At 41.9% G+C, this 19031-nt stretch overlaps 1 protein-coding gene across 4 annotated transcripts in view; it reads left to right on the top strand.

Moving 5' to 3' along the window:
* Nucleotides 1-912: 912 nt before the first annotated feature.
* Nucleotides 913-19031, top strand: part of AKAP14 (A-kinase anchoring protein 14) — a 543111-nt gene continuing 524992 nt past the window's right edge. For 2 of the 4 annotated variants that reach the window (XM_044057354.1, XM_044057353.1), the window contains exon 1: nucleotides 915-992. In XM_044057354.1, the coding sequence (XP_043913289.1) occupies nucleotides 950-992 (43 nt within the window). In that variant the 5' untranslated portion in view covers nucleotides 915-949. The other 2 variants (XM_044057355.1, XM_044057356.1) reach the window with 2 other exon arrangements.

The raw sequence follows: 19031 nt of genomic DNA, 5'->3' as shown, positions 1-19031 counted from the left end.
TAGCACAGTGACTAATAGCCAGGGCTAAGGTAAATGATTTTATTTGAATTGAGTTAGTACATAAAAATCCCAAGCATAACGCTACTTGACACTGTGATTTCGTGGGTTAGTATACAACCATGAGGCACTTGTTGCTTTTGTTATAAATAACCCTGTAGCAGCTTGAGGATGGGCTATCTATCATTCACCAGTGGGGCTGCATATATAACCGAAGAGGAGTGCAGCGCCACGTATTATTTAACGAAACAGCCGTTATCTCTCAACTGCTAAAAGACATGAAAATAAGAATGTACCCCTCTCTGATCTTCGCAATCTGGAATTTTTGTACAGTAAAACATTGCCTTGTTGACACCCCCATTTGTCTGCCCTCCCGGCCTCCCCCCAGCACAGATACGAGCACGCCACGCACAAATATTACATGTACATACCAACCAAGTCTGAAATTGTGCTATGGCGGAATAAAGTAGTTCGTTTTTAGAAACTACTGGCTTCCAGTTTATTTCCAAGTTATCGCTGCCATGACCCACAAGGGAAGTATACAATCCAGCACTAGCGTTAGTAGCATGCCTTCCTGTTATCCCTGATTTTTAGGGACGTTCATTATATTGACTCAAATTTTGGATCTATCCATCTTAATCCCTCCTAGAAGTGGTACATTTTGGAGAAAAGGTGATGAGTTACGCTGTATAAATAATTAGTTGTAGACTTCTTTACTACAGAAAAGTGTATTAATTTACATTTTCTTATTCCATCTATGTCTCAAGCTAAAAGAACATACATCTACTTTAAAATGCTATCGGTATGTTTAATGTTTTACTTAACAAGCCCATTACTCCATCACTAAACAAATTCTGCCGCAAACTCCGTCTGACATCATCAAAACGTGTTTTGACTCTTTGAGCTTGACTGTTGCTTGGTTACAGTCGAGGTCAAAGCAGTCCCGTTTTTTATGGCAGTAGATCTAACAATATTCGTCTATTACGGTTATAAGAGTGAGTAAAATGCTATTGTTTCTCGTGTTGACACTCGTAATGCAGACGGTAGTTTAATTTAATTTTATCGACCCAGTCTGAGTGTGGACTAAATGCAGAAAACGTGATCCTTCAGTGCCCTCTCTCTCAATATGAAATTTTGTCTAGTGGGCTAACCGTAAGAAGCACTAACCTTACTTTAACTAAAGCAAAAAAAAAAAAACGATAGCCTAATCATATCTGCTGATTATAGTTACTCCTACTTATTACACAGCATGTTTTAACTTGTCACCAGAAGTTAGCATTTTTTATTTTAAAACGATAGCCTAATCATATCTGCTGATTATAGTTACTCCTACTTATTACACAGCATGTTTTAACTTGTCACCAGAAGTTAGCATTTTTTATTTTCTGTCACTTTCTGTATGCACATTGCTTGCATCACCTGTTACCTGTAACTTACACAGACATGGTCTTGCTGTGGATTTTATCCTGTCTTGATCTAAATACCAGAGATGACTACTGAAACTGTCCTTTCCTGAGCAGGTTTACCACCTTTTCAAATTCCAGAAGTGGGATTTTTTATGGAAACATAACATTTTGCAAGATAAACCATACCCACAGCCAGTGCAAAAGACAGGTCGGTATTTCACAGGTTTTTTTTTTGCCAGAATAAAAGCTCATTCTTGTACAATGTAGTTGCTGTAGTTTCATATACCACTTAGATGTTTCAGATGCAAAGTAGTTGCTTTTACAAATACTAAAGGAAATTTATGAAATATTTTTGGTCCTGAAAATTCTAGGACATTCAAGATTTTTCATATATTTTACTGGCCATAACTGCTGAAACAGGGACTGAGCTGCATAAAGAGGAACTGGTGGTAGCCCTGTTTTAGAATGAGAGGGACAGTGAGATGCAATTGTATGTGTGTCTACTATTGATTTTAAGCATTGAACATATGAGCTGCAAAGCTTCTTGACGTCTAAAGTATCACTGTTAGCACTGGGGAGGTTAAATAAAGTAATTAAATCATATGTGCTGCAGAAGAACAGGTAATAAGCTGGGTCAGACATCTGCACAATATTCAAAATGTATAAGGCAGTAAGTAGTGAGCAGGAAGAGACTGACTTTTAGTCACTGTTTATCTGACTTGAAGTTTGGACTTCCAAGTCTGTTCCTTAATAAAGGTAGTAGTTCTGTCAATGTTGGGGATGGATGATCACTCTTGCACTTGCACATTTGCAACAGGTGGAATGCCCACAAATGTCATTTACCAGGAGAATTCAGGGCATGAATACCTTGTCCTACATCAGTTGCTCAAAGGTTTTGTCTCTGTATTCAGTCTTTTACAGGCTGTTGAGTGGGGATCTTTGCCTGGCTTACAGGGCTTCTACAGACCCAACCCTGAATTGGATCTGTTCACATGTGCAAAACAAACAGCACCAGAAACACTAGATCTAGGAATCTGTACCTCACTTGTGACATAAACAGAAACTGCTGGAGTGACAGATAAATGTCACAAAGGATCCCTGCACTACACTATGGAATAGGCTCCCAATCCATATAAAACGGAGTTCAAACCTGACCCTATTCAAACAAAACCTTGAAAATTGGATGGGAAACTAGAAAGTTATTTCTGGTCTGGCTCCCATAGGTTCATAGGTTGGTACTGAGCTATCTGCCCGAAGACATATATTAGCCCAGCCATGTTGTGTGGTATTTGCTGCCCCTTTAGTAGTTGCCTAGACCCTTGTACTAGCAGCTAGTACCCTTGGCCCCTATCTAGTAGTGCTGTTGGTGTGATCCCCGGTGTGAACTTTCTGTTACCCATCCACTCATCAAGGTTCCTCTTGAAGAGTGATAGTGAGGGGCTCTGTCTTATGTAGATCGGGACCCTGTTCCATAGTAAGGGAAGTCTCTGCAAAGGGAATCTATCCCTCCAGCATGTTCTATTCATTGTTGTGTTGAGGTTTATATCCCTAGAGCGTGTAGCTCGAGTAGATTTGGTTTTGCTAAGATGGAGCATATTCAACAATTCTGGGTTGGACATGGCTCTGTACGTTAGACAGAGATTGCCTCTGAGAAAGCGGTATGCAATAGAGAACAGTCTTAGCTTTTTCAATCGTGCTGCATAGGGCAACTGTTTGAGGCCAGTAATTCTCTTGGTTAGGTACCTCTGTGGTCTCTCCAGCTGCTGGAGATGTTTAGCCAGGTACATTCCAATTGGTGCATTGTACTCAATAATGGGTCTGATGAGGGAAGAGTAGAGGGGCACCATTACATCCTTAGATCTTGATGCGAACCCTTTCATGATCAGATGGGTCACATAGAAGGATTTTCTAACCACTTTGGCAACGTGGTTATCAAAGGAAAGCTGGCTATCTACTTGGGTCCCTAGATCCCTTATTTCTTCTTCAGATTTCAGGGGATTACCTCCTATGTTGTAGTTTGCGGGTACTCTGTTTTTTCCAAAGGGGATTACTATGCATTTTTTTGCATTTAGCTTGAGACCATGGCTTTGACACCATGCATCAGTCTCATTTAGGCCCTTCTGGAGGATCTCCATGTCGGCTGGAGACTCTATTATAGCACCCAGTTTGCAGTCGTCTGCAAGCTTAGTCAGCCACAGCCCTTTTGTGCTTGCCTGTACTTCTGAGACGTATATGCCAAGCAGGAGGGGCCCCAGGACAGAGCCCTGAGGCACACCACTCATTACTGGTCTGGATTCGGACATAGATCCTGCTACTCTTACTTTATGGGATCTGTCTGAGAGCCAGTTTGTGATCCATCTTGTGACGTAAAGGTTTATGCCCAGGCTGGTGAGCTCATCAATACTACCCGAATGAGGAATGGTGTCAAATGCTTTAGCAAGGTCAAGGTAAGCCGTGTGTACCTCCTTTCCCTTATCTATAGTCTGAGTAACTGTCTCAAAGAAATCCACCAGGTTCAGGAGGCGTGATCTCCCCTTGACGAAGCCGAACTGTGTGGGGTCCAGCTACTGGAGGTTCCCAATCTCTCCATTTATGAGTTCCATAATGATTCGCTCCATAGCCTTACAGATCAGACTGGTCAGGCTTATTGGTCGGTAGTTCCCAGGGTCAGTTGTGGCCCCACCCTTGTGTAGCGGAACCAACATTGCCGTGCACCATTCTCTGGGCACATATCCTGTGGAGAGGCTGAGACTGAACAGGGTATTAAGATGCCCCTTATGGACAGAGGTTGTCAGTAGGAAAAGTATTATCCTAACATCAGCCCCTACAAATCCTTAGCTACCTGCCTGCTAACATGCCCCTACCCCCCAAGTATGATACATGAGACCCAAATGGTTTGAGGTGCATAGATAGGCTTGTAAGGGCCCTAGTGGTCGTTAGTCTAGCAACAACATATGAACCTATGAAAACACACACAGGCTTTGCCCAGCAATGAACAATTAAAGACAAACTAAATAAATAATGAATGGTGTGTTACTTCATAAAGAAAGTGTATAGTATGATCATGCCACCTGCTCCACTTTTCTCAAAGAGCTTGTGGCAGCTGATAGATGCTGGGAGAAAAAGAAGACAATCCCTATATCAGCAGAGATGTTCTACAAATAAAAACATGAAAATGGTAAATATTCTGATGTTTTAGGATCAAAATGTTTCCTAATGCATCAGATTATGAAAATGTATCTCTTAACACCTCTCTATGAAATGAAACAAAAGAATTTAAAAGGATTCTACAGCACTGAGTATTTATTTTGATGATTTGCATTGAGTTATTCTGCAGGATTACAGATTTCAGTAACAAATGCACGCACAGTTGGTCCCTTGAAAAATAAAAGTGGCAGCCCAGGGCAATGTACTTTAAAGTTTGCAGGCTATTTCCAGAATAGTTTTTCACTCTTTGTGATGATTTAGACTGAATTGAAGCTGCTTGGAGACTATTCTGATTTGTAATTTAACACTACTAGCAGAGTATTCTAGTTATGCTGTAGAGTGAGTATTGAATAATTTTTGTGTGCACATGTTGGGGAATATGATAACTATAGATTAACCATAGCTATCAAGTTGGAGCAATGTGTATTCTCCTTCCTGTTCTAGCTTTATCAACTGCTATAACAATAGTCAGAGAAAAATAATACAGAAATAAGAAAAAAATAAATTAACTGACAGCAATGTTATCAAGTAGTCTTAAATTTAGTTATTTTATGTAAATGAATGCTTATTTGAATTGTTGTCTGTGAAGATATGTGAAGGCTGCCAGTATAGCTAGATATAATTTTGTAGAGAATTCTGTCATTTGTAAATGTTAATATAAGTCACAGGCTTGTTCTCTTAAAATGTAAAACAACAGTATTGGATGTTGAACTGCAAAAATGTAACAGCAGTGCACACTGCTGTAAGAAAGCTGATAAGTCAAGCACTTTATGACTGTTTTGATCTCAGGGCTTGGAGCCATGGTGTCTGAAACAGCAGATTCTTTCTATTGTTTTGAGTCCAGAGTTCATTGCTAGATTTTACATATATAATGTCTTTAATTGCTGTAGTTTCCTGACCAGGTGCACACTTACTAAGAAATGTTAATGTAGAGTTTCTGTTATCCTGGGAAACCAGAGAATTGTTAAGAATGATGTAATCTAAAATGAGTCAGCAGGATGTATTATAAATTTAAAGGACTTTCTCAGAGACAGAGAGAGAGAGAGCATTTTGCATTTGTCTTCAGAACTGACCGCTCACCAACACTTCCTTTGCTCTGTCTTTATATAAGTAGGATCTTAGACATTAATGTCTGTCTTAGAAATAGCTAGGAAATATGAAGATTAGATTAGTTGTTTCTGTATTGATGTCAGAACTATTCTACAATATTATTTTGAGCATTTCCTGTGTCTGAACTCCCGACTAGCACTGTATAGTAAGAAGTATTGTTTTGTGTTTTTATTAATTATATTAAATATTTTTAAACCTTTAAACTGTGGCTGTTTTGTGTAGAGATAATGTAAGCTCTAGAGTACATTGCATGTATATAGTGATACTATACAAGGCCACCCTAAATAAGCCTTGCTGCTCAGTCACACTTACCATTTAGATAATAATATTGCAGAGTAATAATTGGACACCCTTTGGTAAGGGCCTTTTTAGTAGTTGATAAGTAAGGATCCTGGTGGCAGTGATTACTACCTTATAGCCTGGACAGAAGGGGCACAGCTAGTGAACCTGTGCCAGCCTTCCCCAGGAGTGTCTGCGTGGTTGCATATAAATCATACCCAAAAGTGTGTGTGTGAGTGTGTGTGAGTGTGTGTGTGTGTGTGTGTGTGTGTGTGTGTGTGTGTGTGTGTGAGTGAGTGTGTGTGTGTGTGTGTGTGTGTGTGTGTGTGTGTGTGTGTGTGTGTGTGTGTGTGTGTGAGCTACTTGGGCAGGGACAAGAAGCACTGGTTGGACAAAGAGAGTGCTAGGAGGACTTGGCTTGGGACACTGGCTAAGGACCCCACTCTATAGCTGTGCCAGTGCGGAGTCTTATTGGGGATCTGGAGAGAAAGGGAGAAACCAGCCCCAGATTGACTATGATCTCTATGTGCTCTTAAGGGAAATTGTACTTTACTGTGGGTGTATTTGTTATCCTTCCCAATGTGGATGCCCCTCATTGGTGTTAATGGTGAGGATTGAGGCTCCTTGATTACTGAGCCAGTGCACTGGTGTCATATATTAATTGTTTGGCAGTGGTGGGATATCCACACCACATATTAATTGGTTGGCAATTGGCTTGTAGTGGTGTGGATAGTGAGTTCCTGTAGCTTGTCTACAGTGATCACTGAAGGTGTTTTTGTACTCTAAATCAGCCACACAGTGAATAATCAGAGTTCAGATCAGAATTGTTTTATTTTTTTTGTTAGCTTAGTTAGTCAGGGAGAGCAGGCAAGTATGTCAGCAGAGGAGTATGCCAAGCTGTCAAGGAGCCAGTTGGCTGAGATGTACCAGGCTAAGAGACTGGTGCATGGAAACCTGAATAAGGCAGACATGATTGCAGCTTTGGACACAGCTGCATCAGAAAACGGCAATCAGGAGGGTGATCAGACTGGCAGTGGAGATGGACAACACTCAGAGAATGGACAGCTCAACCTTTTTGCAGAGGACTTAAAAATCCATCTGGAGCTAGAGAGACTTGACTTGGAGGCCAGGCGTTTGGAAACAGAAGCAGCAGAGAGACTGAGACATATGCAGGCTGAGGCGAATGAGAAACTGCTATGCCTGGAAGCTGATGAGAAGGAAAGGCAGAGGCAGCATAAAAAGGAGATGCTAACTCTTTGCCAGAGTCATGGAGGTAATGGGGAAGGGAGTAACTGGACCCCAGTAGAACAAAAGGTCAGTACATTTCTTTCGCAGTGTACAGAGGGGGATAATTTTGATAGTTTCATTCATATGTTTGAGAGGGTATGTAAACAGTATGATGCTGACCAAAGCTCTGGGTATGGTTCCTGACCCTCTTTCTCCATGGTAAAGCTGTAACTATTTTGTCCAAAATGTCTGACATTGACTGTTTTAATTATACTGCTGTTAAGAATTGTTTTAGAATTTTTTAAGCTAATACCTGAAACTTATAGGAAAAAGTTTCATGAGCATAGACACAAGGCAGATGAAAGTGTGTGTAAATATGTTGCTGAACTGAGCACTTATTTTCATAGGTGGGTGAGTGGATGTCAGGTCACCACTTTTGAAGGGCTGGCAGACCTTTTGGTGAGGGAACAAGCCCTTAGCACTTTGCCTGAGGACATGAGGATCTGGTTAGCTGATAGATAATGTGCTACTTCATATGAGTTGGGGAAGAAGGGAGACCTATACCTAGCAAGCAGGGCATACCTGCACAGGAAAGGAATCCTCAGTACTGCTAATGGGTCCAAAGGAACCCATGGTGGGCAGCCCAGACTGCCCCAACAGAATCTGCCGGTAACGGGAAGCCACTAGTCCAGGTACACATCCAGGACCACGTCCAGGACATAGGGTTAAATGTTTTAAATGCAACCAGTGGGGTCATGTGGCATACAGATTTCAACAGAGGCAAGGTGGGGAACAAAAGGTGAGAGAGAGCCAGTAAGTGGGAAAGACAAAATGCCAATATTAGGTTGTCTTGAGACAACAGGTGTACCAAACTACCATCCTGCAGATGTCCTGATAGGGAAGGATTTTGATGAGGCAGTACCATGTGTTTATGCAGTTACACGCAGTCAGGCTTTGAGACAAGCATGTGGGTCTGGTAGCCTGGGGGTGACCCAGACAGATCACATACTTGCAGCCAGGACTGGTGATGTGGTTACTTCAGGGAGGGAGCTACTCTCTAGCAGTGAGACTAAAGGTGAGCCACAGCTGCTTGTGGGTACTGATGTTCCCTTGGACAGAGTGACTGCAAAGGTAGAGATGAGTAGTAGTACCCAGGCTGACAGTGAGGCGCCGTTGTCAGAGGATGCCAGACTTCCTGTGGAAGGGGAGCTGGGAAGGGTTACCAAGAGAGAGTTGAGACAGGCTCAGCTCTCAGACCCTACATTGCAAGCCTGAGGCAGGTAGCTATTGAGGCACCTGATTCTCAAGGGAAAGGGGCATCTGTATACTGGAACAAAGGGTTACTGTACAGAGAGTGGACCCCTGAGAGAGGACTAGAAGGTGACGGAATGCAGCAGTTTGTAGTGCCTAGAGCCTATTGTCAGGTGCTTCTAGCCATACCCCATGATATTCCCTTTGCAGGTCATATGGGCATAAAACGTGCAAAGAGATGTATTATGCAGAACTTTTATTGGCCTGAAATTTCCAGAGATGTAACAGGGTACTGCAGGACCTGTGAGCAGTGCCAAAAGGTAGACAAGGCAGGAGACAAGGTGAAAGCTCCTTTGATGATCTTTGCCTGTGATTGAGGAGCCATTTCAGAGGGTAGCTATGGATATTGTGGGGCCTCTGAGTGCCCCAATTTCCACAGGGAAAAAGTATATCCTAGTGGTAGTAGATTATGCTGCAAGATACCCTGAGGCAGTGGCTGTGTCCTCCATTGAGGCAGAAAAGGTAGCAAATGCTTTGTTAGAGATTTTCAGCAGAGTAGGTTTCCCAAAAGAAATACTGACTGACCTGCTGGCTTGTCTGTGGAAGTACTGCAGGGTGAAGCACCTGAAGACCACCTCCTACCATCCCTAGACTAATGACCTTGTTGAGAGGTTAAACTCTACAATCAAGTCCATGCTATGGGCATTTGCAGACCAGTTTAAGAGGGAGTGGGACAAGTATTTGCCCCATCTGTTGTTTACTTACAGAGAGGTTCCCCAGGAATCCACAGGTTTTTCACCCTTTGAGTTGCTGCATGGGCATAGGGTGAGGGGACCTCTAGATTTAATTCGAGATGAGTGGGACGTGAGTGTGAATCTCACAAGGAGTCTGTTATGGCATATGTCCTAAACCTCAGGACAAGGCTCAGGGAACTCATGGGCTTGGCCCAGGAGAACCTGGCAGAAGCCCAGCAACAGAAAAAGGTATGGTATGACAGGAATGCTCGAGCTATAGAGTATGGTGTAGGGCAGCAGGTAATGGTTCTCATTCCTGTCAGACACAACAAGCTGCAAGCAGCTTGGGAGGAACCCTACAAGGTGGTAAGAAAGATAAGTGATGTTAACTACATGGTGGCACTGCTAGGCATGAGGCAGGGGCACACATTGTACCATGTTAATATGATGAAACCTTACCATGTTAGGGAGGCCCTTGTGCTGAGTATTTGCAGTGGGATTGCAGGAGGAGTCTGAAGGAGATCTGGTGACTGATCTCCTCAGTGAGACTTGGACTGACACCTCAGTGGAAGGGATAGCAATGTCCCAGCAGGTATCTCCTACTCAGTTTCAAGAAATCTTAGCAGTGTTACAGGAGTTTGGAGACGTGTTCACTGGGAAACTAGGATGCACCCACCTGGTGCAGTACCAGGTGGATACAGGACCCCAAAGGCCTATTAGGCAGGCCCCTTATAGGTTGCTTGAGAGAGTCAAACAGACTCTGAAGGAGGAAATACAAGAGATGTTGGAACTAGGGGTAATTCAAGAGTCCAACAGTCCCTGGGCCTCCCCAGTTTTGCTGGTGCCAAAGAAGGATGGCAGCACCAGGTTCTGTGTGGACTACAGGAAATTAAATATTCACACAGAGTCAGAGGCTTACCCCATGCCTAGGGCAGATGAGGCTCTAGAGCAGCTGGGTGGGGCTAAGTATCTTACAACCATTGATCTTACCAAGGGTTACTGGCAGGTGCCCTTGACTCCCAGTGCTAGAGAAAAGTCAGCCTTTGTGACTCCTTTTGGCTTGTATGAGTTCAAACAAATGCCCTTTGGGATGCAAAATACCCCAGTGACTTTCCAGAGGATGGTAGATCATATCCTAGCAGGAGCAGGGGGGTTTGCCCTTGCTTACCTAGATGATATTGCCAACTACAGCCATTCCTGGCAAGTGTACATTCAACATGTCAGGGAGGTGCTGGGCAGACTACAGAGGGCAGGGTTGGTCATTAAGCCCAGAAAATGTCAGGTGGGTATGGCAGAGTTCTCCTACCTGGGACATAGAGTGGGGAGTGGTAAGATCAGGCCAGAACCTGCTAAAGTAGAAGCCATTCAGGCATGGCCTGCACCTGTTACCAAAAAGAAGGTGAGGGCATTCTTTGGGACAGCAGAGTACTACAAAAAGTTTGTCCCCAGATATAGTACCATAGCTGCTCCCCTCACAGACCTGACAAGGAAGAACAGGCTAGATAAGGTAGTGTGGACCACAGCATGTGGGCAGGCATTCCAGAAGCTTTAAAGAAGCTTTGAGAGGACCCCCTGTGTTAGCCAGTCCAGATTGTAGCAAATAATTTGTTGTGCAGGTGGATGCTTCAAACCATGGGGTGGGGGCTGTACTTAGCCAGATTTCTTCAGAGGGAGAAGAGCACCCAGGGGTTTATCTCAGTCATAGGCTCCAACCCAGGGAGGAATGCTATGCAGCAGTAGAAAAGGAATGTCTAGCCATAGTGTAGGCACTGCAGAAACTTCAGTCTTATCTGTATGGAAGAAAATTCACTGTAGTGACAGATCACAATCTCCTAACATGGTTAAACAGAGCCAGCCAGCAAAATGCCAAGTTGCTAAGATGGAGCCAGGGTTCCAAACATATATATCAGTGCAACACTGCAGTGGGGTTAGCAATGCCAATGCAGATGGGCCCTCAAGACGGAATGGGGTAAGGTATATTCAGACCTAAGCCTCTCAAGCAAAGTTTCTCAAGGGTCACTTGTAAAACTAGCTTGAGTTCTCCTGGGGAGGGGGTGGCTGCCAGCCTAGCTAGATAGAATTTTGTAGATAATTCTGTCATTTGTAAATATTAATATAAGCCACAGGCTTGTTCTCTTAAATGTGAAAAGACTGTATTAGATGTTGAACTGCAAAAATGTAACAACAGTGCACTCTGCTGTAAGAAAGCTGATAAGTCAAGCATTTTATGACTGTTTTGATCTCAGGGTTTGGAGCCGTGGTGTCTGAACCAGCAGATTATTTCTATTATAACTAGAGTTAATTGCTAGATTTTTACATACATAATGTCTTTAATTGCTGTAGTTTCCTGACCAGGTTCAAGCTCACTAAGAAATGTTAATGTAGAACTTCTGTTATCCTGGGAAACCAGAGAATTGTTAAGAATGATGTAATCTAAAATGAGTCAGCAGAATGTATTATCAATTTAAAGGACTTTCTCAGAGACACAGAGAGAGCATTTTGTATTTGTCTTCAGAACTGAACACTCACCAGCACTTGCTTTGCTCTGTCTATATGCAAATAGGATTTTAAACTTTAGTGTCTCTCATAGAAATAGCTAGAAAATAGGAAGGTTGGACTAGTTGTTTTCTGTATTGATGTCAGAACTATTCTACAATATTATTTTGAGAATTTTCCTGTGTCTGAACTCTCGACTAGCACTGTGTAGTAAGAAGTATTGTCTTGTGTTTTTATTTATTATTAAATATTTTTAAACCTTTCAACTGTGGCTGTTTTGTGTAGAGATACTTTAAGCTCTAGAGTACATTGCATGTATATAGTGATACTGTACAAGACCACTCCAAATAAGCCTTGCTGCTCAGTCACACTTACCATTTGAATAATAATATTGCACATTAATAACTGGACACCCTTTGGTAAGGGCCTTTTTAGTAGCTGATAAGTAAGGGTCCTGATGGCAGTGATTACTACCTTATAGCTTGGACAGAAGGGGCACAGCTAGTGAACCTGTGCCAGCCTTCCCCAGGAGTGTCTGTGTGGTTGTATATAAATCATATCTCAAAGTGTGTGTGTGTGTGTGTCAGCTACTTGGGCAGGGACATGAAGCACTGGTTGGACAGAGAGAGTGCTAGGAGGACTTGGCTTGGGAACCTGACTAAGGGCCCCACTCTACAGTTGTACCAGTGGGGAGTCTTATTGGGGATCTGGAGAGAAAGGGAGAAACCAGCCCCAGACTGACTGTGATCTCTGTGTGCTCTTAAGGGAAATTGTACTTCACTGTGTGTGTATTTGTTATATTTTCCAATGTGGATGCCCCTCACCGGTGTTAGTGGTGAGGATTGAGGCTCTTTGATTACTTGGCTAGTGCACTGGTGTCAGTGTCATACAGCATTGCATGGCATATGTCTGATTCTTTGGGTTAACAAATTTGTATTCCTTTACTCTGTAGTCTGCAAAGTCTTTTTTAGTGTTATAAAACTAAAAATGATTCCTGCAGTGGAAAGAATGAAACAATCAGCAGATTACAAGACAGGTCTGAACCTCAAAGAGGGAATTTCAGGGAAGAGCCCCATACATTCCCAAAGGAAGAAGAAGAGGCAGAGGAAGGGGGAGGAAAAAGATAAGTATGTATATGATCCTCAGGTGTTGTTTTTCTCTTATCACTGTGGCTGGGCTGGTTCATGAACTGGATAATTTTAAGGTTTTAAATTATAGTAATATTATTTTGGATAATACACATTTTTTCTATTTTTAAAAAAGGGTTTTCCTTTTTACCTTCATTGTCATTTAATATTAGTCATACTTTAATTGACGTTAAATTATTTTTGGGGAAAATTAATTTGGATATTCTATTTAATTCACCAATGTGATTAATGTATTTAAAAAAAATATTCTTAATCCACTGTTACACCCCCATTGCAACATTTTGAAAAGTTTGTGGAATGTGAATTAAGATCCTTGAAATGTATCAGACATAGGAGTTTTTTTAACTTAACTTTTGGAGCAAGACATATAATTGCTAAACTAGTGCACAATAAAGATATTCATATGAAGAAACCAGATAATAGGGATGAAATTGTGTTAATGGACATAGTTGACTATATTGGTAAAACAATGAATGTCTAACATTCTGGTGACACCCATGTTACATTTTCAAGGAATGAGATTCATATTGCCTAATGGAAAACAGACCTGTTGCTAGATGATTTATTATCACAGGAGATCATAGATTTAGATATATTTGATTTTTTTAGGATTAAACGACCTCATATTTCAGCCATATTTGGCATACCTAAAGTCCATAAGGAAGTTGATAACACGTCCCCCCATTTAATTGTTACCGTACATGGTTCTAAGACTTCTCCCCTTGCAGTTTATGTCGACAGAAAGTTAAAACAGTTTTTCTATTATAAAACTCATACTTTAAAAGTTTCTTGACATTTCTTGGACAGTATTAACAATTTAACATTCAAAGAAGACGTTTTATTTGTCGCCATTGATGTAGTGGATTTATTCACGGTCATCATTCTTTATTAGGGGATGGAGTGGTTTGAAGAGACATTAAATGTGGGTTTTTAACACAGAAAGATATTAGAATGCTATGTGATTTTATGGAGTTAGTATTAAAAAGTAATTTTGTGCTTTTCAAGATGGAAAATTTTAAACAAAGAGTCGGAGTATCTGTGGGGGCAGCACATGCCTCCAATTTTGCTAATTTTGTGGTATCCACGTAGGAATACACATTCATTTTTGATTTCCCCTTTTTCCGTTCATGTTTTTTATATACCAGATTTCTGGATTATATATGTATTTTATGACCTGGTAATAATGAGGGATTGTTAGAGTTTATAAATTATATTGAGAATACTACCCATTTTTTTAAGTTCATATATCATAGTTATAATAATGAACTTCAGTATTTGGATGTAATCATAAAATACGCAGGGATGAGCAGAAATATATTTCTAGAATTTCCTGGAAACCTACTTTTTCATATTCTTACCTCCACTGTTCCAGTGTCCTCCCCAACATCAAAAAAGGAATATAGTGAAAGGTCAGTTTGTGCGGGCAGCCCATATGACTTCTGAATATAGTGACTTTGTGAAAGAATGTGAATTTATAAAGACTTCACTTCTGCAGAGGGGTTACCTTAAAGACTGGCTGAATGAAATAAATGTTGAAATTATTACTGGTTGGGGTACAAGATATGTTCCCATTATTAATAATATTTATCAATAGGGAGAGATGGCTAGACAGCCCATTAGGTCCACTAGTAATAGAGCCTTTACCCAGGCATTATTCTTGGAGTACAATAGGGATACTAAACTTATTAGTGATGTGGTTGTTAACTATAGGGATATGTTCAAAATGCTACGTACAACCATAAATATTTTTTTCTGAACCCCCTTTGATTGTTTATAGAGAAGCCAAAAACTTGAAAGAGTTGTATGAAAGGATGAATAGTACAAACTTTATGATAAGTAAAGAAAGTGTAGCCACTTATAAATGTGGTGCCTGTAGATGATGTCTCTACATAGCCAACATGAATTATATTGCCTTAGCCCCCTGGAATACACAGTTACAGGCTTATAAATATTACAACTGTTTGAGTTTGGGGGTGGTTTATATAACAGTATGTGAGGTATGTAAGTTGTTTTATGTTGGTAAAACTGAGATGTCTCTTAAGAAATGAATATATGAACATATATACAACATGAGTAAAGGTGTGCTTACTAATGCTTTGGCTAAGCACATTAGGGTTTGTAGTAATGGGTGATTTATATTATTTGTACTTAAACAGCTCTCTAGAGACCCAAGGGGAGGTCAATGGGAGAATAGATTAGTATATAGAGAGTTATATTGGCAGCTGTTATTGGGGGCTAACATTGAACCAGGTTTGAATAACCAGATTTCTATAGCCCCAGTTCTTAAACTGAGAGCAGCTAAACTATAATCTATAAACCATAGACATTAATGGAGTAGGATATAGGTATTTTGTTAAGATCACATTACTTTGTATTTTTCAACTAGGCTCTGTGATTTCTTGTTTTTTAAGATACACCATCAACACATGCTTATATTAGTGTTGTATTAATATTTAAGCATATTGTCCTTAGATCAATTTTTATATGTTTTATGGTAAATTTGGCTGTTTTTCATTAATATATATTTTACATAGATTTTTTTTTATTTGTTCTGGTTGGCACACGTATCTTTAAAATCGTTAAATGGTTATGAAGTGCAGTCAGTTGTATCTGCATTCATTTATGACTGACCAGTCATTTGGTTTTGAATCTGATATAAATTGTGATGTTATGTGTCAAATTAGTTTTGAAGAAGTCCTGTAAGAGGTTTTGGACCAAAGCACTTAACTTATTAAAGGTGTTTATATATTTAATATTGTCCACATTCGTTGTTTGGCTGTGTACTTATTGGTTTTCTGGTAGGATATTGTGAGTGGACATGTTCGCGGGGTGTTTACCTTCTGGTCGGGTCATGCTTTCCACTTCAGGAATCATTTTTGGTTTTATTGGTCTTTGGCTTGTTCCTGTACTATACCACTGACTGTTTTTTAGTGTTAGAACATTAGTGTTTTGTGTGTGTGTGTGTGTGTGTGTGTGTGTGTGTGTGTGTGTGTGTGTGTGTGTGTGTGTATGTTTTGAGAGTAGCATCTAAACAGCTGTAAATGAGAATACATCTTCCTAAAATACTTTCACACCTGTTCAACTTCCTAAGCCATTTCCATAGGGAGAGCCAGCAGGAAAAAAACACAACTTTTGAACACCTTACTCAGATTATTAAGCAGTAAACTAGGTCATTATATTCTGTTTGCATAAAAGTGTCGCATATGCTTTGTATACAAGCACTCTGTGGCTCTGCTCGACAGCGGCACAGGAAAATTATTTTCTTGGGTGACAAAAGCCAGGGTACCTTTTTGGCTGGGCTTGTATAGGCCCCAGGGCCGATAGCCTAGTACCTACCTATGAACCTTCTTGATGTCAGATTATTTAATATGGTGGAGAGCTCACTCCCCAGCCCAAATTATGATGTATAATGTCTGGAAGTCTAGTTCAGAGATTTAGGCTGTGCGCTGCTAACATGCTTTAACCCCTTGTCTTTTGTTTAATTTCCTCACAGGTTTATAGATTTATAGTAGGCTAATGACCTTGAGGGTCTTTACAAGCCTGGCTGTGCAACCCAACTCAGTTTTTTCCCAGAGTTCCTTGGATGCCTGTATGATGGAGTATGTTAGTAAAGAGGTAGCTAAGGGTTATATGGAGGATTATGTTACTACTTGGAGATTAGTTTACTTACTGCCAACCTATGTTCATCAGAGACACTGGGGCCAGACCAAGGGTGAATTTTTGATTTCCCATCCAGTGATCAAGTTTTTTTTTGAATAGGGTCAGGGATGAACTCCACTTCATGTAAATGGGGAGTTTATTATATGGCACAGGGATCCTTTGAGACACATATCAGTCTGTCTAGCACATTCTGTTTATGTCTCAGTTAAAGTTTAGCTCCTTGGATCTAATGATCTGATATTGTTAATCCTCATTCATTCCTTATGCATGGGTATCAGTTCCAAGCTCGGAACCGAGCCGGCCATTTTCCAAGCTCGCGTCAGCTTCAAACTGTCGAGCTAAACTCTTACCCACAGTCCCCCTCTCCCTGTTACCTCAGATTTCATTTGCCGCATTGCCATTCGGTCATGTCAAGCTACTTCTCTTGAGCTAAGTACATTTAGTTGTTGTTTAATAGTTTTACAGATTACTTTTCTGTCAGGAAAGTTCATATTTTATTGTCTCTTACCCTATCACATCTAGCGTTCATAATTTCTTCAGGTTTGTCTGCTTCTTTCTTTACCACTTTTACCACAAGGTATTCTCTCTGTACCATCATTGGTAATCCTTTTCTCTTTTCCCTCATACCTTCGGGTACTCTCTTGTACCATTGCTGGTACCTTCTCTATTAATTTACTGTCATGGCAGATAAGAAAGGTAGTCCGGGGTTTAAGCGGTGTTCTGATTATGGATAGAAACTGCCTACTTCTGATGCACACTCTTTGTGTGGTTATTGTTTGGGAGCTTCCCATTTGTCTGTTGACCTACCCTGTACTATTTGTGAGAACATTTCTAATAGAACCTTGTTGGAAAGGAAAAACAAGCTGTTACTGAAGGGACTTCTAAAATCTCCCTTTTCAGAGGCTATTTCTGGGTCAGAGGCCTCAACCCCTCCTAGAGCCCATAAGAAAACTTTGGATGTTCCTACTAAGGCTAAATCTTTGCCTTCGTCCCCGGCTGGGGACTCCTGCCAACCAAAACCTAAAAAGGCTAAAGTTTTGGCTCCGGAGCTCTCTCAGTCAGTCCCAGTGCTTTCAGTGCCTAGACCTTCGACACCGAGGCCTTTGGCTCCATTAGTGATTTTGGCTCCGTCTTCTTCTGCAGCCTTCTATATATCGGCACCAAGGGGCTCCTCGGTTCAGACCATTACCACTGTATCTGCACCGACCATTCAGTTGGCGCAGACCTTGACCGCGTTGGCTCTGAGATCTTCATCGGAACCGATGCCTTTATTGTTGACTCCTGTCTTGTCGGTTCCAGCTTCAGCACCGACAACCACTTCGGCACCGATCCCTGTGTTAGTGCAATCCATGACCTTGGCACCGATGACTTCTTCAGTGCAGACAACAGTAGTCCAGTCTCTGTCTGCACCGTTGTCCTCGGTGCAGTCAGATGAGATGGGCACCAAGTCAGCCTCTTCTGTGGACAGGCCTGTTTCTCCCTCAGTCTCTGTGAGGTCCACTAGAAGCCTTTCCGAACATGATGTGTTGCGTCTTGTGGACCCAGTACTCTTGGCCAGAGGTATCCCACCCCTCAGGAACTGTCCTTTCTTGGGAGGTGATCACCCATCTCCAAAGACCCCTTCTTATTCTCCTCCTTCATTGCCTTTGAAGTTCATGGATATAGCACAGTCTTTCCCTTCTGCGGTTCCCTTTATGGATCTCACTAAGGAACTGCAGTTGCCTTCATGGCAGGAAAGTTTTGCTATGACCCAGGATGTCAGTTGTGACACTCATAGTTTGCTGCCCCACAGCCATCCGGGGACTCCAGGTCAGCAGGCTGAGACACGTAGGGGAGGGGTGACCCCTGTCTTAGACATGCACTGCTCTTCGGGTGGACCAGCCTTCCAACTGATGGAGAAGGCTTTCATTGCTGCTGGCAATTCCGGACCGTCTATACCTCCGCCCTCCTCTGGTACACTGGTTTCACAAGTCACACCTAGCGGACACCAGGTGCAAGGGCCACAGGACATATTCCCTCAGGAATCACCTTTTTCGCTGTCTTCTCCAGCTTCTCCTGCTGAGGAGGTCCACCAGAAAAGTTCATGTAAGAGGAAGCACATGCACTCCACAGAGGAGTCCCTCACCGAAGACACAGATTTCGATGAGGGGAAGGATCCCCTCGGTCACCCTCTGAGGTATCCTTTTGTGATATCCTCGAAATCCTGAAACAGAGAGGTGACTGGCAGTCCTCTAATCCGACCTCTGAGAAATATGTGTTCCTGCAGGCCTTTCGCACCCAGCCCCCTACCTCCTGGGTTACTCCACCTGCCGATGAACTTGTTCGGCTCATCGTGCAGCATGCTTGGAAGGCTCCTGAGACCATCGAAGCTATTCTCCGGAGGCCAGATAAGATATTGTACCCTCCTGCTTTGGATCCCCGTTGGTCCAAAGGTCTTCCTGTGGATGCTTTGGTGGTGGCGGCCGCAACAAAAAAGGATTTGGCAGAAGAAGAAAGCCAAACTATCCATCCACCTA

This window comes from Protopterus annectens, chromosome 15.part0 (assembly GCF_019279795.1).
Source record: "Protopterus annectens isolate FY-2018-M chromosome 15.part0, PAN1.0, whole genome shotgun sequence".
NCBI lineage: Eukaryota > Metazoa > Chordata > Ceratodontiformes > Protopteridae > Protopterus > Protopterus annectens.
Note: the sequence above shows the minus strand (reverse complement) of the source record. Positions and strands in the feature narration are given on the sequence as shown.